The following is a 26086-nucleotide window of genomic DNA, read 5'->3' as shown; positions in this document are numbered from 1 at the left end:
CCTCCTTTAAAGGTGGCTGCAGAGCTTTGCTGATGCAGACCCAGCATCTTCCACATTTTAAATTCTTGCCTTCTTTTTGTCTTCTTCTTTTCTTCTTTTTTTTGTTAATTTTTTTTTGTTTAATTTTTGGTGAGTATTGATAACTGGAAATCAGACTCTGTTCTTTAAACATTTTTGAGGCTGAACTTTAGCCTTGACTTTGACTGCAAAGCTCCCAAAGTATTCCCCAGGAGCTGTATCTCACCTTGGAGTGAACAATATTTTTAAAGAATAAAATCAACCCCAAACCTCTCTAAGCAGACTTTATGTCTCAGTATTGCCTCTATTATTATGATAATGTGTGCCAATATGACCATTTGGGTTTTGAGGGCCATTTAAAAAAAAACATTAGTAACCCATAAAATATCACATTTAAAGTATTTCATCTTCCTCCAGCAATTAGAAAGCATTATTAATTCCCTGTATATTTTTGCAAAATTCCACATGCTCTATTATAATAAATGCTATAAAGATAACACTGGGTTCAACATTATTCAGCATTTAACAATTAATTTACATAATGTAAATATTAATGTAGCCTTGAGCACTGTGGGACTGAGGAATTCTGAACACTGTGCATTTCATTACCTTGAAAACTGCAGCCAGTTTCTTCCTGCAGGACACTTGGGAGATCCTTGGAGGGGTTCAGATTGTGTGTTAAAATAACCAAATATAACATTGCCTTTTCAAAACTCAGGATGTGCTTCTAGAACTACCCAAGAATCTCTTAATGATCCCTTTTCCAGAGATTTTGATTTTCATTGCTAAAGGATTTGGAGCTCCACTCTTCATTGGAGCTCTCCCAAATGTGTTTTGTTTATAAATCCCAAGGGTTTATTATTTTCTTCATGGGGTTACATGACTGATAGTAAAAAACAATGATTTTATTTTCCTTTTCCCTTCTATGCTGAGCATTGATTTTCAGACACAGACAGGAAAGGCAATAATGCACACTCTACATACACACATCATCTACACACAAAGGAGTCACTATTTTCTCACTAATGAATTTATTCCAACCCCTAGTCAGGCCAGATTTCTCTCTCTGCTTCTATCAGACCTACACACACCCAAGGCACTTTTGTCAACCAACTCTCTTTACATCCCAAATGATAAATGAATTTGTTTCCTCTACAAGAGGTAATTTTCGTGGTTTTAACCATTTTAACACTTGACACTGATAACGTGGTGTTATTTGTCTGACTCTGGAGGAACCTTCAGAACTGGGAACACAAGCCATGTTACCTGACTAGAATAAACAATAAACACAGAATCTCAAGCACAGGGTGGAAATTTATGAATTTTTTTTATGAATTGAGGTGTGAATCTACATCTACACACTCCAGGTACGTGATGAGCACATCCAAACATCATCATTCACCCTTTGAAGCCAACAGAAAACATCTCCATAGCAACTTGCAGTCCCCAACTGTGGCAGCCATTCTCAACCATGCCAAAAAATTAATTGGCAAGCAAGGATTTTTATGTTCCTGACAATTAAAGTCAAAAGTAGGAGTAACAAGTGCCGTGTCCTGTGTCAGTGTTCTCCAAAACTGGTCTGAAAAACTCCAGTGATTGGTTTAAAAGTAAACATATGAGTGCTCAGCAAAATGAAGGAAAAATTAGGAATCCATAGAGCTTTCATGGGACACAGCCCCAACAAGAGACACTGAAAATGTATTTACAGGAGCAAGGATGTGTTTCAAAAAGAGCCATCTACCAACACATAGAAATTCACATCTCTTGGCAGCTTATGGGCAATAAAGTTCTTACTGTGTCACAGATCACAGGGTCACACTCACACCAAAGCTGAGACTACCAGAGCCACTCCAGGGATCCAAGATGCTCTCCTGAAAAGAGTTCTTACACATTTAAAGAAAAAAAAAAAAAACCTCAAATCAGTACCCCTTGAGAAATAAATTATACAAAAATAAAGTCACAAAATGCATCTTCTGCAGTTAGAGAACACACACAGCATATGGGATGCAGAAGAGGTCAGCAGTGCTGGGAGGCAGAATGATTTCAATTCCTGCCTTATCCCTGCTAAGCTTTGCCCTCGCAGCTCGGAGGCACTCTGAGCCTGCTGCTCACCAGGAGGCAGGGCAGGGGCAGGGCAGGGGCAGAGAGGTGAGGAGATGGGCTGCTCTGGGAGGGCTGAGGCACCCCAGCTGCAGCCACAGCCACAGGGAAGAACAGATTCTGCACAGAGATCAGAGAGCAGCCACGGGGCAGAGTGGGGGTGGAATGGAACAATCACAGCCACTCCCAGAGCCCCCAGCAGCCCCTCAAAACACTCCAGTGTTGGCCTCTCCACACTTCTGGTGAGTGGACAACACAGTGGAGTAATGATTTTTTTTTTTAGTTTTTTTTTGCTTTTTATTGCCCCAAGAAAAAAAAATAAACCAAAGCAAAACTAAACAAAACAAACAAACAAACAAAAACCCCAAAGATACATCAAAGCAAAAAAAAACCCCAAGAAAAATAACACTTATTTCCCCAGTCTATTTTCAGTGGGAAAAAAAAAATTGCAGTTGCAATTTCTGACCAGGACTTTAATTTCATGAAAGTATCTCCCCATTTTCACTACAAAGCCAAGATGAAAGGTGTTAATTTTTTAGCTACTGGATAAAAGCAAATGCTGGATAATGGTGGAACAAGGAGATCAGTAAATACAAATATGGATGAAACCTACATGGATCCACAGAGTAAATCCTGCAGTTTGCAGGAAGTTGTTTAGAAATAAACTGGCTGGATCTGGTTTTCTCAGAAGTTTGACCTAAATGAGAATTTTGGGAGGGTGGGGAAGCATTATTCTCAGCTGGTACATTCCCCTCAGCTTCCAGCTCTCCTGGGCCCTGATCATAAGGAATGAAAGACAAAAGCTGGGAATTCTTCTGCACACCTTTAAAACAAAAGTGAGGAGAAAAGAGGATTCCCCACCCCAAAATCTTTGTGTCCCCTCTCTCCATGCACTGCCAGGAGTGAGCAGACATCCTCAGCTGCACACTGACACATCCCACTAGGAAAACTGTCAAGAGCAGGATTGGACATCCCATGGTAATCCCAACAGCCACATTGCTGCCAAGACTGTGCAGCAGCCACATCCCTCTGCCTCTGATCTCTGAAGTCCCCTCAGATCAGTCTGGGGAAAGGGTGTGCTTCAGGGCAGGCTTGAGACAGCAGAACAAACCCCACAAGTATCTGGGAGAAAAGCTACAAAAAGTTTTACTGGAGCACAAGCCCTCGGTGCTTAGCATCAGGCCATTAAAATTCCTGCAGCAGCTCCCAGTCCTGGCTTGCCAGTGGCCCACTTTTCATGCAGCCTATTTTTGTTTAGCAAAAAACCTTCAGAACATCCTGAATATTAAACCTTTCTTCAAGCTATAATGATCAGGGAGATTAGCTCTGATCAGCAGTTTTAGGCCATATGTAAATTGGGTGTCCCTAGGCAGAGTAGCAAACCATGGAATATCCTTCTTTTCTCCCTTTGGCTGCCAGGAACAAGGAGCTGCTCCACAGATCCTCATTAGTATTGGTCCACACCACCTATTTAGCATTCAACAGGTTGTAATTCCTGGGCCTGTGAGGGACTGGCCTGCAGCTAAAATATGCCAGATTGGCAAGAGAAAATCCACAGCAACAAAGAAACCTTTGCTTCTTTTGGTTTCTCTTAATTAGCACTTTTTTTAAAAAATGTTTTCACTCCTTTGGCTGCTGCAGGCCAAGCAAATTTAGAAGTATTTAAGCAGCACCACCACTGCCCATCCTCACAGCTTATGCAAAGGCTAAAATCCATAAACTAAGGGAGGTTTTGTTTCCTCTACTCCAGCATACAGTGTTTAAACCCCTCAGGGCACCCCAAAGTAATAGGAGGATGTACCAGCACTGAGTAAATATCACAACCCTTTTTATGGAACAATGTATTTAATATAGAGCCATGGTGGGCATGAACAAACTCCCTGCTACAGCCTGGGCGGGAGAGCCTCTCTCCCTGGATGAGGTCTGAGAAAACAATCTCTGCCTTTATCAGGAGATTTGATTTTGTTTCATTTAGGGGAGAGACATCTCCATTCAGCAGCAAAAACACTCTGAACGAAGGTTCTTTGAGAAATGGTTTCCAAATTGTGGTGCCTGGCAGGAGGTGGCACAATCAGCAGCTGGGGATGTGCCTGTGCTGGGGCTGCTCTGAGCACTGCACCGACTCCCCTGCTCACCCTGCTTTGAAGAGAATGTTAACAATGCTGTCACTGCTGCTTTAATCTATGGAGTGAGCCAGGAAAACATGCAGAATTTTGATGTCCTTCCCCTACACTTTCCAGTTGGAGCAGCTACTCGTAAAGGAACCGACAGACAAATGGTAATCTGCAAAGCAGGGAGGGGGGAGAACAGAAGGCTTGCCTGCCTGCTTGCTTCCAAAAGGATCCTTCAGCTTGAATTAAAAAAAAAAGATTAAAAAAAAGAGAGAGAAAAGAAAAATGAGTTAAAACTTTATTCAATAGCAATGAAGCCCGAAGCTGATAATTTCAGCTTTCTGGGATACAGCTGTAGCAATGAGAAAATAAGAGCCCAGAGGATGGATAAACTATATTATCTTAACTAGCAAAGGCAAGCCTTCAAAAAATGAAAATTGGAAAAGAAAAGCTATACTATTAACTTCTTTTTTTCCCTGGCTAAGAAAATACGATCAAATTTTCAATTCTTTAGTTCTCTCCCGGTAAGCCTGCAGCACACACCCAGCCTGCTGAAAGTGTAACCTCCCAAATGAAACTGCCAAATAAGCAAGATTACAACAAGCCCAAGAGGCACGTCTATCTTTGGTCTTATAATTATTTTGAGTACTGTAGGTTTTTTTCCTAACAGAAGCTATGATAGAGTTCAGCTCAAATTCAAGAAGGCAAAACTGTTTAAATTAAAAAAACCAAGAAGTTTGCAAAACAAAGCTCGCCAGTGTGCCCAACCAGTAATGTCTGCAATTTCATGATCCATTACCCTGTCTGTTAAAACATGCTGATGTTTCTCCTCTGCTTCTGTTTTCCAGGGCCCTTCCTCCTGTGCCAAATTTTGGCTATCAGATTTGGGGACTGCTCATCCCATCCCAACATTGACATAACAAGATCAGCAGTGGCCATGCTACGTTGGTTGCATTTATTGCTAACTTTGCTTCCTAAACCTGCGTCTGTTTTGCTAACCTTGGACAGCAGTGATGGCAGGTAGTGCAAAATCCATTTGCTCACAGCCACACCAGATGTATTTCAGTGTTTCAGGTCCCTCCACGAACAGAATTACATTATTTTAGTGTTATTTCTATTTTTTCTGTTTATATGAATATTCTTTCAGTGTCTGGCCACTATTGAGCAGAAACTCTCAGAGCAGTTTTAGGGTATGAGCTTTCTCTCCAACACAATTTATCTGAGTAGTCCTTCCACTTGTTCATGGTTTTGCAGAATTTGTCAGACCAAAACCTGACCCCACTTCTACTTAGCTGCTGCTGGCACTGGAATTGCTGTGTCTCATGGAATGCAGATCCCAGGTCCCAGGCACCCAGATCCCATTTTTCTGCCTTAAGACAATGGACTGGCTGTTAGTGGAAGAACTCAAAGCAAGTTCAGCTGAAATTCATCACTCATCTCACATTCATCCTGGCTTCTTCCTCATAAACAGGATGGGTAGGGATTTTATTGGGGCAGAGTTTTAAACTGAAGAAGGGCAGGTTTAGATGGGATAGTGGGAAAAATTCTTCCCTGTGAGGATGCTGAGACCCTGGCACAAGCTGGAGAAGCTTTGGCTGCCCCTGAATCCCTGGAAGTGTCCAAGGCCAGGTTGGACAGGGTTTGGATAGTGGAAGATGTCCCTGGTCATGGCAGGGAAGGGAATTTCATCATGTTTGATTAAAAAACATTCCCAGGAATGGAATAGGATCAGCTTTAAGGTCCCTTCACCCCAAACCATTCCATGATTCTGTGATTCCAGGGCTTGCCTCAACCCCAGCCCAGCCCTGCAAGGTTTAAATTCCTCTTGCAAAGCCCATGGGAGGAAGAACCTATTCTTGCATACAGGAGGAGACTCCACATTGTTTCATAGTTTGATTTGCCATTATGTGCTACGGCATAAGTTTTATTTTAATATCATGTAGCTGCTGTGATTGCATTTTTATAATTGGTGCTCTGCCCCAGAGGAGAACTTTTTGAAGAGTAAAAAATGCTACCTAGGTGCTGACTCAGAGAATTTACAGAGTGCTTTGGGTAGCAGCACTTAAGCATGAAGCTTTCCAGCAAAGGTGCTGCAGGTGCTGAAGAATTCAAACTGCCAGATCAATGACGTTAATTAATGGTTCATGCAAGAAAATGTACAAGGAAATTAAGGCAGTGAATTAAATCCTGAAAGCAAAGTCCCACACAGAGTGGAGCTGAGATGTTGACAACCTTCTGAAATTCTGTATATTCTAAGAAACCCAGGCCTACACTATGGCCACATTCTGACCAAAGAGCTGGGGATGCAGCAGGGATGATTTTTGCTGTCCTAAAGAGGGATGATTGCAATTTCACCTGCAAGGACTCAGATTTGTAGAGAAGGGGCTTTCAGCAGCAGTGAGCCTGTCTGAATTCCACTGACATTCCTACTGATTTCACAAAATGCCAATCCCAGCTGACACAAGGAATTGTCATTTAAGAGAGATCTTTCACAGGCACTCCCTTGAACTTCAGTGTTTCAGATGCCTTCCAAACTTCTCAGACACACCAGAGGGTTGATGGCAAGAAATGACAGATAAAAAACTTTTCAAATAACACCTCTTTAAAAATTCAAAGCTCCTTTAAAGAAAGATACTGTATTTATAACTGCTAATGGTAAAAGAGAATGACTGTTCAAGAGATTCCTTTTTAATCAAACATCATGAAATTCAGATTGTAAAAACAGACTGAGACTGGCAATATTTTCAAAGCCCAAAGGTTGTCACTATAGATGAGAGACTTCTGCTTGGAGCAACAAATAACACATCTTCAGCTGAGAGAACTGAACAGGGTTTGATGAAATGAATGAGCAGAGTTGGGTTTTGGTTGCTTTTTCTTTTTTTTTACTTTGGTTTGGGGTTTTTTTTGCCCCCACCCACCTGGGGAAATAAATCTTTCTTACTTTTCTCTGTGAGATCAGCTAAACTCTGCCCTTTTAGAGCATAAAGCAGCCAGGCCAAGGAATGCAGTTTCCATGTGTGCTTAATAAAATTACACCCTTGAGTAGACTGGATGAAAATTCATCACATATTAATTGAGTGAGTAATCATCTGACCCCATGGACAAGACCTGCGGTGTATTGCTAATTATTTCATTAATTAAAGCAGCTTTGTCTTGAGGTGTGTCTCTCAATTTCAAAACCATGTTAAAAATAAATTTCCCTGCCAAGTTTCCTGACAATGCTTTTGATGATTAAAATGAAATTACATTAAAAGCAGACTGTGCTCTTTACCTTTATAATGGAAATCATATTTTGTTTTTCTCTCAGAGATTGCACAGAGGAAATGGAAACATTTTCATCCAGCAATGTGCATCTCCTTTCTTGGAGGTGTTATATGTGCTATAGGTGTTATAGGTGCACAGCAAATATTGCTATTTTATACAAAATCACATTTTTTATAATATTCCTGTCTCTTAAAACATCAATTAAATACTTCTAGTACTCTAAAGATCATGTTTAACCACACTAATTTTAGAACAGAGCATTCAGTATAAGCACACTGTTCAACCACAGATTTGAGACTGGGACAGAGCTGTCCAAGAAAACATCCACAATTGTCACTAACACAATTCTCAGCACATAGGAATTTCCATTTTCAGACTACAAGTGGGTTTTGAGTATAATTAGTAAGGATTGAGGAAAAATCAGTTAAAATTCTTTATCCAAGTTATTTTTTCCTTTTTCTTTGGAATCAATTTTTTTTTTGTTTCCAGAACTTTGCCTTGTACAATTGAAACACAGACCTGAAGTTGGGTATTTTCCATCAAATAATAGTCAATATATTTTACTGCTCAGTGATTAAATCATAGCAATGTTGAGCTGTATTTGTGTCCCCAAAAATCACTGTCTTGAACATGGATCTGTTAATGTTTTCTTCAAACCACATTTAAAAGACATTTCTGCTGGAGTTTCCAATGTACCAGCAGAAGGTGGCTTGAAAGCAAGAACTGTGAGCTCTCACCTTCAACCTGTCTATCACATTCCCTGAGTGTGAATCTAGCTCAGCATCAGCTGACAGCACCTTTCCCCCTTTCACTCCACAAGAAAGCCAATAATAAACTTTTCAACGTTTCCAGAAAGTTCTTCAGTACAAATGTGTCATTTTATAAAAGCTTCTGCTGCTTACTTTCAAGCATGTTAGTGGTGCTCTCCAGGAGAGCTTGACATCTAAAAATAAATGTAATTTCCCACCTATTTTTGGTGAACAGCCATAGACAAGTGCTACAGAGAAACAGTGTGACTGTGTGTGGAAATGAACAGTGGTGTGCAAAGGGGACATTCTCTGCATTTAACAGATGTGACCTGAATGAAGAACTCAAAGAGTGCCTTGGTCTAGAAGTTGTGCTCAGTATCTGAAAGCCAAGTGAACTATTTTGAATATTTCTATAAAATACCACAAACCTCTCTTACTGCAAAAACAGATTTCTGTGGGGTCACGCTCACTAAGGTTTCCTTTCCTATTGCAAGGGTACTGTGCAACCCTTTTTTGACTTTGGGGGATTACAGACTGCAATTTAAACCCCAAGTGCTAGATGTAATGGTGGGGGAAAGAATGATGTGAGGCCATGAAATAAAGGGAGAAATGAGAAAAAAATAAAGATGTGAACTTATAGTTTAAAAATAACTCTTTAAAAAAAATTTTAAGGCACTATCTATTTGATCATTCCTTTCAATTAAAATTGAAATTAATCAGGTTAATCTGTAAGGGAATAAATAATCCTGCCATTGTGCAGTGCTGAGGTTTCCATTCATCTCTTCCACAATAAAAGCAGGATGGATCTGCCTATTGGCAATGCACACTCAGGCAAAGCCTGCCTGCACTGACAATTTATTGGGGTTTTTTTTTGCTTTGGCACTCAGAGCAGTGGCCAGAGCACAGCCCTGCAGTCAGAGGGGACCCTGTCCCTGCCACCACCCCTGGTGACACCAGCCTGGGATTTACACCCAGCTGGGTGGGATGGAGCTTCAACTGCAGCATCCCTGCCACCAGCCTGGAACCACAGCATCAATTTGTGGCACATCATTGCAGCTTTTGGGGATTTATCACCCTTTTCATGAGCTGTTAAAGGATCTGGATGAAATATGGTGGAGTGGAAGCTGCCAGGCCCCTGACTCCTGCAGGGCTGCTGGCCTGCACAGAGGGATGGCAAGGCAATATCCACAAAGGGTGATTTAGAAGTGTATAAACACAAACTGAGGGTTTATACCACTAATAAAGCCTGCCCAGAGGGCTGCAGCATGCTCCCTCCCTGCTGGCTGCCACACAGCCCTGAGTTTTGTCACATAATGCTTTCCTGGGACTGCAGGATCTTTCAATTTATTGATTACATGGATGAGTTTATCTCATGTGTCCAAAGTGCCTGGAGCTTTAAAGCTCATCCCTGTCTCTTCTGAGAGAACAGAAGGAGCTGCACAAAACAGGTGCAAAAGCCCAGGTGCAAAAGCCACTGTTAAGTAAATTAGTGCATAAATTTCCCTTTGCAGACAATTACATCCCAAATGGCACAAATTCATTTGAGCCCTTGTGTTCCAGTACCCAGCAAGGACTCCAGCAGTTTTTTTTAATAATTTGTTCTTTAATTAAGGAACATACTCATTTTTATTTCATGAGCCTGGGCTATGATGCAGAAGGAGCCCAAACCCCAGCCAGCACTGCTGAGTGCAGGGAGGTGAGAGCACTTCAGTCCATGAATTGTCCAAGGCACAGAGAGCACGATGCTTTTACAGCCTTTAACATCAGGCATTGATGCTGATCTGGCCTTAAGGCTGAGTTTGGGTATAACTTGTGTGGAATTCTGGAAAACAAGAAGACATTTCAGCAGGAGGGGCAGTGAGCACACAAACCACTCGTGCAGAAAGGCAAAGGGGATTTGTCACAGACACGTTTTATGAAAAATCCTTTCCTTGGGATTTTTTCCTCCTGAGTTGCTGAGAGGCCTCAGGAACAAACTGCAAACAATGATTCTCTGCTGCTGTGGGATGCAGCAGGTGGGTCTGGGATTGGTCTCTGTGGTTGTTTCTGATCAATGGCCAATCCCAGCCCAGCTGTCCAGACTGTCTGGTCACAGACAAACCTTTGTTATTGATTCCTTTTCTTTTTTTAGCCAGCCTTCTGATGAAATCCTTTCTTCTGTTCTTTTAGTAGAGTTTTAACATAATATATATCATAAAATAATAAATCAGCCTTCTGAACATGGAGTCAACTTTCTCATCACTTCCCTCATCCTGGGACCCTGTGAACATTGTCACAAGGATCTTCTGTCTGGGACTGAGGGAGGTGACTCCTTTCCAGTCCTCCCAGGCAGTTCAGTAATTCTACCTGAGCTGGTCTGGAGCCTGTCCTGGGTTTAACCTCACTCTGCTGGAAATCAGGGCTAATTGAACCCTGGAGCCTGCAGCTCCCAGACACTCCCACCCCAGAGCCAGGCTGAGGGAACTGCTCATGGCTACACATGAGATTATTTGAATTTCCTCCAAATGCACTGCTTTAACCACGCTTGCATACCTGAGAACCTGCTAATTACTGGCTTTAATGGGTTATTCCTTTCAATTTCCAGCAGGCAGATTACAGTGGATGTACAGCTTTGTCTGCCATAATGAAACAAATTATTAATAAATTCATATATTTTCTTTCCACCGTGTACATACACAGTAACCAAAATACACCAGAATCCCTAATAAAAGATCAGATATTTGTGTCTATCTGTGCTCATCTCTCTGCAATTTATGCCCATCATACATATTTAAAAAATAGATATATCTACACATACACACAATAACCATATTCATATACAGCTGTATTTTATTCCACACAGATCTGTGAAAAATTTCCTACTGGGATATACAAAGCAGCTGTGCATAATTAGCCTGGCTGCTGCTTGGCTTCTGCTTGGAAATTTAAATATTGACATTACAGATGTTTCTACCTAGTTCACATCCCTCACATTCCAGATGACAAAGGGGTTTGAGGCAGCAAGTGGAGTTTTGCTGAAATGCAGATGATTAATCCCAAGGAAGGAGGGCTGAAAGTTTGCCATCAGCAAGTTTTCAAGTTTGCCCAGAAGTGAACATATCTGAAAGAAAAGGAACTTGGAAAGTGCTCTGCTGAGTTCTACCCAAAGCTGAGCATTCCATCTCCAGTAGGAAGGACTGGGGAAAAGCTGTGCAACAGCCTGGTGTAACAAATAAAGGAGTTTTGGGTATTCTTTAGCTTCCTGTGAGTCAGAGGCTTCCTCATCCACAGCTTCATTCCAATTTATTGTTTTGTTTCCACAAGAGCTCACAGCAGTAAGTTTCATAATTAAATATGTAACATTTGACATTTCAAATCTCCTCTGAATCTGAGTATTGCTGAGAGTGGCAGTGCCAGGCATCAAAAACTTCAGGGTCAAACCTTCCATTTTGAGATAGCTTTTAGCTGAATTTTCTGAGATATTTCTGCTTTGCAGGTCAGAGCTATAGAGGCTTCTAAGTTTATACTGCAAAAACCCAATTCAATAAAATATCAACAAATAAACATTTATGCACAGCAGTGAAAGAGACTCAAGTGCCTACCTAGCCCTGGTGCAGGCAGAATGAGAAGATTGGAAAACTCCAGATTCTACTTTTACCTAAATAAAAAGATATTACACCCTTTACTATCCTTTTCTAAGGGCTCTTTGTGGCTTTAAAAAAATTTAATCTTCCAGCAAAAAGGTAACTTGTAAAAGCACCCTTTAATTTCCCTCTGTCCCCTGGGATTGATAGGTCAAAAGAAAGAAGAAGAGTTTGACACTTCACCCAATTCAATGCAATTTATTATTTTACACCTTTGCCAACCTCCTTCTGCCACAGACCAGCAAGGATTGCAGGGCACAAATAAGGAGAGACTGGAAAAGAGGACCAGAATATTTGACATGTATCAAAGCTGGCAACAGGTTGTGTTAAAAGCAATGATGCCAAATTTATTTTTGCCACTTTGCTAGGCCAGCTGGCCTTTTGCTTCCCTTTCATGGGCTCTTTTGACTCCATCTATCATGTACAATCCCGTTTCTATTAATCTGTGTATTGAACTTATTGTTAGGTTAAGTATTAAAAAAACAAAACCAAAAACCCACAAATCAACCAACCTGGCAGGAGGTTCTAAATAAAAAGGCACAATTTCAGCACCAGTTTTCATTTACCTGAACCTTTGCACTATTTTCCAGAGCTACCAATGACACTCAGCCTCATGCCTTATCCAGCTCTACAAATTACTGCTTTATGATACTGCAGAACCCTCTAGGCTATTCTTCTTAATTCCTTCTGTTTCCTCTCTAAATGTCTCCAAGTGTCCCTTTATTTCCAGCAATTATTTATAGACATCTGTCAGTCCAGGCTCCTAGGCTGGAATGCAGTGGATCCAGGCTATTGTGCAGCACACAAAACAAGTTACTCTCTTTAAATGCAATTCTCAAGCAATTTTGCTAAACCACTGCAGTTAAGATTTTACCCCACTGGGTTTGCAGCATATTGTTGTAAGTCACATCCTGTCAGGTGTGTTTAAAATAATTTCTGTCAAGTGCCTCCAGCAAGAGAAATGAGGTGGCTGCCAAGTTCATTTACCCTCCTCCACTCCCCAGCCTCTAAAATTGAGATATCCAAATGTTTCTGCCTGCCTGTGGAATCCATGGGCTTGGAGCCACCCTCCTGAACGTGCCCAGGTGAGGCTGCTGCAAGACACAGCTCCTCAACCCTTGAGCTGGCAGCTGGAAAAATCAGAGATCTACAGGAAATAAACTGGGTCATAACTCAGAAAACAAAACCATGAGCAATCAGCAGTGCAGTGAACACAAAACCCATTACAGCCAGTCCAAAAATTGCCATCAGTGTCACTGAGCCAGGCTCAGCCATTATTTTCCTGGGACATAGATGCTGACTGCAACCTCATCCAGAAATGGGAGCTGGTGTACATAAAAACCAACAAATCAAACTGGTTTTCTGTCTCCAAACAGTTTCTGCTGGTCTTCCAATTTATTTATTTTGATTAAAAGCCTCCAAGTTTGCAGCCCCTCCAGGAAAAGGCCTAATAGAAATCTCAGCACATCTGTGGTCACTTTAAGCACACGTTTGAGTGTGCTTTGTCAGGATTTGACTCTGGGCTATTTTCAGAACCATAACAATTTTCCCTGAAAAGAGCTAATTTACTGTAACTAACTATATTATTAAATTTCCCTAGGAATGATAGATCAAGAAATAAATCTGTAGCAATATCACCTAGCAGTCACATATTTTTATCATTAATTACAAGGTCTGGCAAGCCCTAGCTTTAAATTCAGATGAATACTCATTGTAATGTAGTTTGTGCTCTCAGTAATTACAGGCAGGTACTTGCCTCTCCAGGAATGTGATAGCACATAAATTGTAGGTGTCCAAATAACCAGTGGTGTTTACTGGGAGTTTCAAAATCACACACACAAAAATGTGAATGGCTTTAGTGACATTAAAAAATCTGTTTAAACACCATCCAAACCATCCTCACTGGGACTGTGCTCAAAAGGCTCTTTAATTATTCATAGACAGATTAAATAAACACTAAAATCACACACTGTTTCCATGTTTTGTTCACTTTTGGTGAATTTATATCTATATAGATAGAAGGGAAAAGAAGAGTCTTAAAAGGGGCTTGGCACAACTTTTCACTGTAATTTCTGTGTTTATGTAATTTCTGTGTAATAGAAATGAGAATGTAGCTTTAAAGCAGAAACACATTAAGTTAAAAAAAGAAAGTTTAGAGCTTTAGGGTTTAAAATATAGAAAAAAATTAATGTAGTTACAAAGGTAAACAAGAAGTTTAAAATGCAGTACTGCAAGTTTGTGTATCATAACATAATTAACTAAGAAAGCTTATGAGTCCATAAAATGAAATATTTAAGTATTGGATCAAAAATACAAATATCCTTATTAACAGTATTTTATTAATCAATAAATCCTTGAAAGGTCTCATACCTAAGGTGTTGTGACCTTCTGAACCATGCTGTGGAGATGTGAGCTGAACTCACCCTGCCTGCCTCTAGAGAAGACGAGAAAAATAACCTGCATCATCTAAAAACTCAAATATCCATCTCTAACTCATTCAAAATTCCTTCCAAAATCCCCACCCAAAGCCTTCCTTGTGCAGCTTCAGCAATGAAACCCAGCACAATTGCAATGCAAAGGGAAGGGCTCAGGAATGCCACTTGCCAACACATCAGGATTCCTCCCAAGCTGTGCAGTGCAACCTTTGATTTGGAGCAGCACGACAGCTGGGAATAATCTCTGATAACCTCTGTGATGAAATAGCAGAGCCTGGTGGAAAATTTGAAGGTCTGTGGAAAGCAAGACCAGGAAATGATGGCTGAGTGGGTGCCATGGGCATGGAGAGCTGTGACTGATTCCAGCCAGCCCTGATCCCACAGGTTCCACTGTGCACAAAATAATTTTGCAGGCATTGGTGCTCTTGACACCAGGCAAATGAGGTTATGAAGTTTAATGTGATGAATACCTGGAGGGTAAGGGAGGGAGGGAAAGTTGAGAAAAATTATTCAAACTTAGGCCAACAGGAAAGACAATCAAAATGCTAAATGATACCTGAGTCAAAACAAAGTGGCAGTAGGAGAAAATGGATGAAACTATTACAGAAGAATTCACTGGAAGGTGGGCTGAGAAACACCTCTACTGAATCAGAAGTGTAAACTTCAATATAAGGAGTGGGGAAAAAAGGAAAACAAGGAGAGTTTATGGATAATAAAAATAGAGAATTGCCAGTTAAAAAATGTACTAGAGACCAACAAAGGAAAAGAGTGTTCCGCTGGCAGCTGTATTCTCAAATATGAAACATTTCTCATTTGCCTGAAAAGATCATCAATATCTTCATTACATGCTTGTCACAAGTGAGGTAAATAAACATTTACCTCAAAAATTTAATCTGTTGCAGGAGCAGCTTGTAATGCATTTCATACCCACAGGTTTTAGATACGAAGAACTCCATGTGAAAATGCAAAATTCAGCAGAAAGCTCACATAATATAATGGAAGAGTTTAACTTGGATGGTTATACCCACATTAAAACTTGGAACAATATCTTACTCTTGTAGAATTTCCTCATCGGAATATTTTCCTTACTAACTTCAATTACCAATGTGTTTTTGTTTTGTTGCAACAGTTGTATCTGCATTTACAACATCTGTTTATCAGCATTGTTCAGTATTTCAATCTCCCCTGCAACATTAGTTTATTCATAATGTGCTTTCCAGTTATTTGTGTTATTTACCAGACTCATGCTGCATAAAAAATAAAAAGAACCCTTCCAGTAACTAACAGGAAAAAAAATGTGAAATTCCCACTCTGCACAGAAATTGCTCATGGTATTTGGTTTGAATCTTAATAATATCCTAGGAGTTGTCTTCATTTATTCCAGAGATGAAGAAAAACATGAACCTAAATCAAAGTTCCTATTTCCAACTAATTTCTGTGGGTTTTTGCCCTTTAGTTCTTTTTTTTTGCTGCAGAGACTTGTTATTCAAAAATCATTACCTGTTGTCCAAAAGTTGTGCTGATTGTCCACTTCTTTTTGTGGAGAAAGAATTCAGTGAGCCACCAAATCAGCAAGAAAACTTGTACAGAGTGATAATAATGCATTTATCAACTGAGGATTTGTTCAGGCTCTATTTACTGTCATATTCACATTCTCTGAAAAAATCCCTTCACCCAGGATCTTTCTCCTGGGAAGCTGAGAAGCCTCAGAGAAAAGGAAAGCAATTCTTATTTGATTTGCTTCTCCTGTGCTGTGCCCATGTGGAATGTGTTTGGAGATATTCACCCACAGGTGAGTGTTTCATTGGATTCTGCTGGGAGTTGTTTTTACTCTTTGGCCAATCAGTGCCAGGCTGTGTTGGGGCTCTGGAAAGAGTCAGGTGTTTTCATTATTATCTTTTTAACACTGTGTAAGGATCCTTTCTGTATTCTTTAGTATCATATAATCATGTCATATCATATCATATCATATCATAATCATATCGTATCATCCTGAAAACATGGTGTCAGGTGCATCATTCCTCCCTGCAGACAGAATAATGTGCTGGGCTGTGTGTGGCTGGGACTCACCTGTGGCAGATCCCTCCATGACGTGCCCAACGTAGGGGCCCTCCTTGAACATGGGCCTGTTGTCGTTCTGGTCGATGACCGAGACGTCCAGGCGCACCGGGCCATCCAAGGTCTTCCCGTTCATATCCACCACCTCCACCTCCAGCTGTCAGAGCAGAAAAAGGAACCAACTCATGAGATCACTCTCACAGTGAGAAGAGATAAGAAAAAAAGAGTTCCGATGAGCGTTGGTGTGGCCAGACCCTGCCAAAGACACCACTTGCAGTCCTTTCTTTTGGACCAGGCTCAGAGCAGATTTCTCCTCGAAGTAAAAGAAGAGACAGATGTAAATTCAAACTGAGATACCCCCTGGCAGCTTGAAGATGCCATATTGCCCAAAGAATTAATAGACCAGAGCTTAAAAAAACCCCAAAAAACAAGACCCCTTGCAAACTTGATCCAACTCATGTGAATATCTGGTTAGAATTTGTTTCTTTGCTTTTATCAAGCACACCTCCAGTGGACACATGTAGAATTATCATGGTAGAATTGACATTAATGCTCACCCAAAAGCCTTTTTGAAAACAAAACCAAGAAAAACCAACTAACAAACAAAAGAAGCAGGAATGTTGTAGACATTTAGACATTTTTTCAATGGCTTTGACATGCAGTGTTTGTTGGGCCATTTTCAGATTTCTCTGGGTCTTCTATCAAGTGGAAGAATGAAAGAATATCTTCAGTCTCAATCAGGTGGGTATATGCACAAGCTGGAGATTTGTTTGGACTTCCTTTACTTCCAAAACCTGGCAGGAAAGATCCTATTGTACATCAACCCCCAAACCACGTGCAGTGCAAGGTCCCAACGAGTCACCAGCACAAACCACACCAAAACTTCTTAAACAACAGAGGAATCAATTTAGATTGCAACTGTGTGCTACACCTGCAGTTCTCTCCCCTCAGAAGAAATCAATAAAACACAGCAATAAACTTGTCTGAGACACCACTATCATTCTCACCTGCCCTACCCATCCCCAGACTCTAATGGAGTTAAGCCAGCCAGAAAATGAACCTGAGCTCAGATGTTAATATCACTCTCTCCCAGTCTTTCCCTGAGAAAATGGAGCCAGCAGGGGCTGGAAGTCTCTGAGCATTTTGTTTATACTGTTAATTTATTCTTCATTTCCCTGTCTGATACCTGTAAGTTATTTATAACTTAGTGATAAATCCTGCTGGGAAAGAAATAGGTCAGAATCCTAATTCCTTATTAAAATGGATGGCTTATTATCACCTTTCTCTGTTTTCTGTTAGGCTTATAAATACCTTCCACTTTTTTAATTCAATGTGTTGGGTGTGAGTAGGAGTATTTGTTATGAGTGAGACACCTACTCACAGGCACTGTTTGTAAATAGTGTCACAGTCCATTTTAACATCTACTCACTGCTTAGCCTCACTTGTTTGGGAATCGTTCTTGCAAACCATTCCCAAACCTTATTTTGTATTGTATGGATTAACAGCTTAAAGGCAGACAGATATTCTGGTTGGAATGATTCCAGTAGCTTTGGCACAGCTCAAGATTTCTGGGAGCACCTCCCCTTCAACTTTTGGGTTTGTTCTACTCTGAGCTCCAAAGCCAGTGCAGGAATCTTTGCCATGGGATGTGATGGGACTGGGAAAGGAAAAGAGATTCCATTCCTGAACTACAATAAAGTCAGATACAGTTTTAGCTACAGCTGGAAGCTGCTGACAAAATGAATCATAAAATAATTCAGCTTGGAAAGGACCTTTAAAGTTCATCTATCCCCCTGCCATGGGCAGGGGATCCTTTCACTGGAGAAGGTTGCTCCAAGTCCCACCCAACCCGGCCTTGAAGGTTTTCCAGGGATGGAACATCCACCTCCTCTCTGGGCAGTCCATGACAGTGTTTCACCACCCTTATTTTAATTTCCCTCTCCCTACATCTAGTTCAAATCTCTTCTCTTTTTGTTCAAAACCATTTCTCTTTGCCCTACCAAACAAATCCTGCTAAATGTTTATCCCAAACATTCCTGCAATCCCCTGAAAGGGGCTCTAAGTTCTTCCTGGGGCCTTTTCCTCTCTTTACATGAAAACCACAAGGGATAATCAAGGCTTGAGGTGAAATTTTACACCTCCCAGCACAAACCCCCATGATCAGATTTGGGGCTGAGCACCCCAGCTCTGAGTTTGTCCTCCCAGGAGAAGTGTTCCAGCCCCCTGCTCATGTCTGGGGCCTCCTCTGGACCCACCTACCCACATCATCCCTGTGCTGAAGACTCCAGGGCTGGGCACTTCATCACAGTACAACTGACTCATCAAAACCATGTTAATTGCTTTGGGAAGTGAAAGAATAGCATTATTTCCCTGTGAAATTCCAGGAAATTAATTTTCAAATTCAAGATAATTTGCTCCTAATCTATCTCTCAGTATCAAGTGACTGTGCTGTTCATTGGAAAGAACAAAGACTTTGCTAAATTTAAAAAACTGCTTCAGCTGCTTTATCAGAATTGTAAAAGTCATTTAAAACAAAGGCTGATCTAACACCAGTTTTTGGAGTTTTTTCTCAGACTTGCACAGATTAAGGAAAAGAATAGGAGATTCTTATTAATGAAATAGATTTACTTTATCTTTGCCAAGTCCACTGCATCTGAGAGCAACTGTCCAAGAAATTTGGCATGACAGGACTGTAGGAACAGTTGCATGATATCTTCTTCATTTTATTAAGATTGTCGAGGACTTTTTTTTATTAATCTTTGTACAATAATTTTCAAGCCTGTCCTAATCACTGAGTTAACTCACCAGCTCCTTTTAAACCCATTCTACAATTATTTCAAAATAAAAACCTGCAGCACTCAAGTTATGGCCATCATTCTTTATAAGACCAGTTTGTGACAGAAGCTGTCTGATATTTTCTCCAGCTTCCCCATGGAAAAAACTGACAAAAACAACCCAAATTAAAACAAAACCAAAAAAATCCATAAAACCTGCTCACAAAATAACAGCAGAAGTCTATTGTTGTTTCCAAAAACCCAACACATGCAAGTGAGAAAAGCATTCAAGTAAAAGACAATATTGGCACTTAGAACAGGCTGTAAATAAAACCAGGTGGGAAATGAGATTGTCCCAATGAACAGAACTGTGAGATTTCAGCCTTTCAATGCAGGAGGCAAGAAAGCCTCTCTGGATTTAATGTAAAACTTGACTGATGTAGGTAAGATAGTGAATTAATTCTTTTGATGACAAGAAATTGGAATGGCACATTCAGCAAGGGTTTGGGTTCCTACTGACCATAACAATGCAGCTCCAAGGACATGTGCTAAGCCTAAAGACAGATTTGAACAAATTGAAGGAAAAAACCCAACCTGCAGAGTTCTGCAGCTGTTTATTTTGTGAAAAATTGATGCTTCCACATTTAAAAGTTATGGAATTATGTTCATGGGGGTGGAAACTTGACGGTCCTTTCCAACCCAAACCATGACTCAATGACAATGATGAAGATGATGAAGTCATGCTCATCACAGTCCAACCTGTGATTTTCAGCAGCTCTTGAGGCTAAATCCCAATTTCATTTTTGACACAAGTGTACGTGCAAAGCACAGAGGATAATCAAGGTTTTAGGAGAAACTTTGCACCTCACAGCACAAACCTCCATGGTCAGATGCAAAGCAGACTGTGGCTGGTGGCCCAGCCTAGCTCAGAAACACTGATGGTTTCATCACTGATCAAATCAGGCTCAGCAATGGAGCAGGGAAAAGCACAAACCCCCAAACTACAGGCAGGATAAAATCTATTCCTATCTGGCAAACTCCTGCTGAACCCTCTCCCCTCTCAAAATGGATTATTTCCAGGCTTCCATCCCATTTCCCCCAGCATATGCAAAGCAAGGATCTTCCATCACCCCAAATATAATGATCTCATCAGGAGCTAAGCTTATTCAAAGTTGCTCATTTTGAGCTTTCTGCTTTATTTTAAACAGTCTTGAATCCTTTCTACTCTGCAGTCAGCAATAACATTTACATGAAGAGATAACCAGTCTCGTTCTTACCATTACATCAAGTAATTTCAAAGGTTTCTCTTCACAGAAGGGTTGTTTTCATTCATTTATTGCTTTTGGTGAAATGATTCTGGAGAGCCACCTTCCTTCTCTGCATATAAATGTCTATTTCCACTTTGCAGCCAGCCAGCCAATGGCCCACATAAAATTATCTCATAAATTTGGAGATTTTCATAAGTAAATCTGGAATATCTTTTAGTGCTTAATTATCTTCAAAGCCTAAGACAGGTTATTTAGTCATTACCTGCCATCTCATTTTCATTTCCAATTTGTTGCCCACAGGAATGTTTCTCGTGGAAGTTTTCCATTTGTTTCAACAGATGGTTTTTCTACTTGTTCCTCATCCCCAGCTTCACAGGAGCACTGCACCATCCAAAATTCTGCACCACCACCCCCTGCCCCACCTCAGTGGTTCTAATCACTGCTGGATTTATTGATTGATCAGATTAATTATTGAGAATACTTGTCAGGTTTATTTGTCATCAGTTTTTAAGTGTGGATTGACAGTGAGGAAAGGCAATGGACTTATGGATCTTTCATTCAGGCAATTCCTTGGTAAGAAAAGAAAATTTGGCCACCTCTAGGTCATAAAATATAGTAAAGAAATTCTCTTTATAGTGCAAGGTTGTAGTAAAAATTTTATGCAATTACCAAACATAACCCAGACAAGATAATTCAGACAAAGAGGAACTAATTACAAGTAAATTTTCCTGATGTAAGAGTATGAATAAAACATGAGCTAATAGTTATATTGCTCCATAAGAGACGGAGGGAGAGGATGCAAACCAAAAGCACTCAGTTTTTCAGAGGGAAGCATAATTCCATCGAGCAGCACAGCAAACCCAGCACCACTACCTGCAACTGGAGAATTTCACCTGGCACTCAGAGGCAGAGCCAGGGTGCAAAGGGATTGATTAGCCATGTCAGTGCTCCAGCAACATCTTCCACAGGCTTTATCTTGCTGCTGCACCCACCTCAAAAATTAATTATTGCACAGTTCCTATTTTCTTAGCACAAATACCTCTTATTGTGTGCATTAATTAGACAAAACTTTTAAAAAGCCCAAGACTTCAATCTCTCCAAAGTGACAAGGAGTGAGTTTTTAGCAAGAGTCACTTCTTATTCTCTGATCACTTCAGTTGCAAAGGTGTGTAGATGCATTAATAGAAATTTTAAGGAAAGAAAGAGGAATTTAATATTATAAACAGTAAAATATGTGCTTTTATCTCTGGCTTTTAAGGCAGAGGGGTCAATATTTTAATAATTAGTCCCATCAGTGGACTCAAAGGTCAGGGTCTACATCATATTTTAATTTGGGAAGCATACCATAGCAAGTTCTGCCAAGTTTATACTCTTCTGACTAAAAAGAACCTTTTGCCTTTCCAAAGCTCAAGTTGCACCTGAACCTGCCAGCAAGGGGGTTTATCTGCTTCTGACTGTCAAATCAACATTCCCACGTTATTTCAACTGTTTTTTCTTTAAAGTCAGAAATCTCTTAGAGCCATGATTAAATTTAATTAAATAACAGCTCCCTGCCCATTTCCCACATGATTTTTGTGCAGTAAATCTCTCCATTGTTCACCCTTCCTTTGTAGGGCAGAGCACAGGAACATTTTCCTGGCCATTTTTCAATCAGCACAGGCCAGTTCCAAAATCTCCTTGTAGCTGCAGCTCCTGTTGCCTTGAGATAAGATCAGAAACTCTTTATTCCCCTGGAAAACCTGGCAATCCAGGAAAGTCACAATATTCCTAGAAAAATGCCATTCTGGAATGTGCTCCTTGCTGAAAAATGAAGCTACAATGCCATACTTTTAATATTTTTTTAGTTTTAATGTACTAAATTGCTCCATAGCTGGAAACCAAGCAATTATGGATTCATTATCTAATTGAATGTATACACTGTGCCACCATTAGTGTCACAGGAAATGCATTTTCCTCCCCAGCTGTGGCTCTGAATCACAATATTGTTTAAAAAAGTGTTGTTTTCTCTATAGCTTAAAGCCTGGAAATTTTTCTCTGTTCTAAGTATAAAATGGCCCCTTTTCCATGAAAAAAATCACAGTTGAGGAATATAAAAACCCCAAAATTGTGGAAAATGATGGCAAAAAGGGCAGAAAAAATACATTGATTGCTTACTCATAAAAATCTTATACCAAATGAACTCTGCCTTTTCTTCACACTAAACCCAATTCCAAAAATTATTTTGATATTTTATGTTTTGATAATATTTGATATTCTGTCTCATTAAAATATAAAATCAAGAGTTTGGGATTGTGCAGCAGATTTTTGTATGACAACTGAAAAAATAAACCCACAAAATGGATAAATTAATCTCACAGTTTTTACCACCTATTCCTGAGTTTGGTTTTAAGGTGCAAGAACAAAGGGGTGAGCAAGCAGTAATTGGTGTTTTCAGGGGTTGTTCAAGTCAGTTTCAAGCAGACCAGATTTACTTGTGAGTTCTTGTGACTATTAATGTAAGATTTGTTATTTTAAGATTTAAATATTTGTAATTAAAAATTCTTTGCAAAGATTCCTTTTGATACTCAGAGAACATTTAAGGTTCAACACAATAACAGGCACCTGTGACCAGCAGCTCTCCAAAGTTTTGTGCACGGTTTGCCCCAGATGTGTCCCTGTGGACCCCAGTCCCTCTGGGAATTTTTCTTGTGACTATTAATGTAAGATTTGTTATTTTAAGGTATAAATATTTGCAATAAACAGTTCTTTGCAAAGATTCCTTTTGATACTCAGAGAACATTTAAGGTTCTACACAGTATCAGGCACCTGTAACCAGCAGCTCTCCAAAGCTTCTGGGCACATTTTGCCCCAGATGTGTCCCTGTGGACCCCAGTCCCTCTGGGAATATTTCTTGTGACTATTAATGTAAGATTTGTTATTTTTAACGTTTAAATATTTGTAATTCAAAATTATTTGCAAAGATTTTTTTTGATTCTCACAGAACACTTAAGGTTCTACACAGTATCAGGCACCTGTGACCAGCAGCTCTCCCAAGCCTCTGTGCACACTTTGCCCCAGATGTGTCCCTGTGGACCCCAGTCCCTCTGGGAATTTTTCTTGTGACTATTAATGTAAGATTTGTTATTTTAAGGTATAAATATTTGCAATAAACAGTTCTTTGCAAAGATTCCTTTTGATATTCACAGGAGATTTAAGGTTCTATATAATATCAGGCAATAGTAACCAGCAGCTCTCCCAAGCCTCTGTGCACGTTTTGCCCCAGCTGTGTCCCTGTGGACCCCAGTCCTTCTGGGAATGTCACTTTCTGGGACACAGTCAGGCTGCATGAGAGAAAACTGGGTTTAATGTCATGCAAGAAGCCTCAGGGAGCAAAGGAACTGGGAGCAGAGAAGGGAAGATTCTGATATTACCCCAAAATTCTCTCTTCTGTGGGCAGCAGATGGGATGGCAGGAGCTGCTCCAGGGTCCAGAGCAAATGGATGCATTACAAACCTTCCAAACCCCACAAAATCCCCACTTTAGGATGGTCCCAAAGCAGGTCTGAGGTGCTCAAACCATCCCAATTAATGATGATGGAACTGATGGGACCAACAGCCCCAGGATGTTTCAAAAGAGAATCAGGCACAGAAATAAGATAAGCAAAGGGTGGGAGACAGAGATGAAATGACTTCACCACAGCCACAGACCAGACAAAATTTAAATCAAGCTTGAATCTGGGTTTTTGATCTCTGCACACAAGACTGATAGTGATATTCCATCTCTTGCTGAGCAAGTAAAGCAAAATTAGATTTACAAAGATTATTAAGCTCCCAACATGTGCACAGTATGATTTTTCAAAGTGCCTTATGAGACTGGAGAATGCATCCTATTAAAATCAAAACACCTTTGAAAGATCTTTGAAAACTCAGTTGTCCTCTCAGTACATAATTTTTTCCCCAGTTACACACAACTCTGCATCTGTAAAGACACAAAAGCATGAGGGAAAATAATTTTATGCATCCTTACAACAGAAAGCCTCAAAGACTCTCTCATATGGCTACAAAAATCGAATTAAAATAACTTCTGAAGCATCCATCCTGTTAAGTATTATCTAGGAGCTGAAATGAGAATGCCCACTCCAAAAATAACCTCAGAGAACAAATGAGAACATCCCTAAAATCCGAGGAGCAGCAAAGCTCTTCAAGCAGCCACGTGTTCTTCACACAGACCAAAAGAATGAAGGATGATCATGTAAATTAAAATCTAATTAAAATCTTCCCATATTACAAGAGAGCACATGTTGATCCCCTCAAAAAGGGACAGGAGGTGGGGGAGACAGAGGAGGTATCAGGATTCACCAAGGCAATCAATCCTAATCACCACAAAAATATTCAAGAAATCAAAAAGAGACAAATAGGGCTGAAATAAAGGATTAAGACAGAAGCTGTGCCTGAATTTTTAGACTCTATGCTGCTCCACAAAAGTAATAGAGACACTTAAAAAAGAAAAACTGAAAAAAAAAAATATCTTTGCACTTTTAAACAGCTCCTGGCATTGTTTGACACTGCTCACCATTCTGGCTGCTCAAAAATAACTCCAAAAGTGGAGGAAGTGGCAAGAGTTTAACAGATTTGGGCTCGTGGAAGGATGCAAGAAGCAGCAGGGTCAGAGTGAGCCTGGAGTTAATCAGACCAAGAACTAAACTGCAAGATCTCAAATGCATCAGTGACAAGGAAATGACTTTTTTAGGCATGAGAAATAAAGGTCAGTGCAAATGCCAGGGAGAGATCACACATTCATAGATTTGGCTTTGTTATTATTGCTTAAAATATCTGCTCCTGCAAAGGAGGAGGAAAAGGTCTTTGAAGTCAAGGATCAGCCAGGCTGACAGCAGGCTAGGAGCAGCTCAGGTGTCCCTGTGCTCAAGGAACAGAAGAAGCAGTTTCAGAAGCACTGGTACAGAAGTTTTTACAGCCTGCAGGTCACTGCTGCCTTGCAGCCTGAGTTTCCAGCCCTGTCACACTCCTGGGGTGACAGCCTGGAGCTGTTCCTCTCCACCCTGTCAGTGCTCCAGGGACAGCTGCAGCCAGGACTCCTTCAAAGCCCATCCAAGAGGGTTTGGGATCCAAGCCTCAGTGAAGAAAACACTCTAGAGACAAGAGTTTTCCTGGTGGAGTTGCTGAAAAATTTGCTTTTTCTGTAAATAAAATTACTCAGCTATTCCAAATTTGAAATGACATCACCTTCTTTATACCCTGCATTTGTCCCAGCCTTGGAAGATGCAATTCCATAGCATTCCTGAACTTCACCTTTTGGAAGGCTGGTCTCCAGAAGGCAGGAAAAGAGAAGCAGATGAGATTTATTTGTCTCTGCTCACAGGCTTGAGACGACCATGCTGCAAACCCTCAGGGCCATGTCCTACCAAACCCATTCAAACTTCAGGGCTGCAAAGCTCCATCACAGCAGGATTGGGTTGTGGCACAAAGTGTCTGCCATGGCCCTTCTCCAGCACACAGGGTGGGCTGATAAACTGTTTAGAGTTCTGTCTGTGTATCTGCACAGTCCCTCTCTCATTCATGTATTTATTTTTATTTATTTATTGTTTATTTTTATTCTAACTCCTTTCCCACGCCCTGGCAGCCTCTCCTTTACTCCGAGCACCCACTTTACCAACTGGGATCTGCCTGTTTGCCCACGTCCCTGCCAT

The 26086-nt window shown here is 40.5% G+C and overlaps 2 protein-coding genes across 4 annotated transcripts in view; one reads left to right on the top strand and one right to left on the bottom strand.

Moving 5' to 3' along the window:
- The window catches only part of SDR42E1 (short chain dehydrogenase/reductase family 42E, member 1), a 1031186-nt gene that overhangs the window by 509213 nt on the left and 495887 nt on the right, over positions 1-26086 (top strand). The gene's annotated exons all lie outside the window — the stretch shown is intronic.
- Positions 1-26086, bottom strand: part of CDH13 (cadherin 13) — a 438545-nt gene that overhangs the window by 170814 nt on the left and 241645 nt on the right. For both annotated transcript variants that reach the window (XM_009090753.4, XM_018914682.3), the window contains exon 6: positions 16371-16515. In XM_009090753.4, the coding sequence (XP_009089001.1) occupies positions 16371-16515 (145 nt within the window). The remainder of the gene's footprint in view (positions 1-16370; positions 16516-26086) is intronic.

The sequence above is a fragment of the Serinus canaria genome, chromosome 11, assembly GCF_022539315.1.
Source record: "Serinus canaria isolate serCan28SL12 chromosome 11, serCan2020, whole genome shotgun sequence".
NCBI lineage: Eukaryota > Metazoa > Chordata > Aves > Passeriformes > Fringillidae > Serinus > Serinus canaria.
The sequence above is the reverse complement of the archived record's forward strand: the minus strand, read 5'-3'. Positions and strand labels throughout refer to the sequence as shown.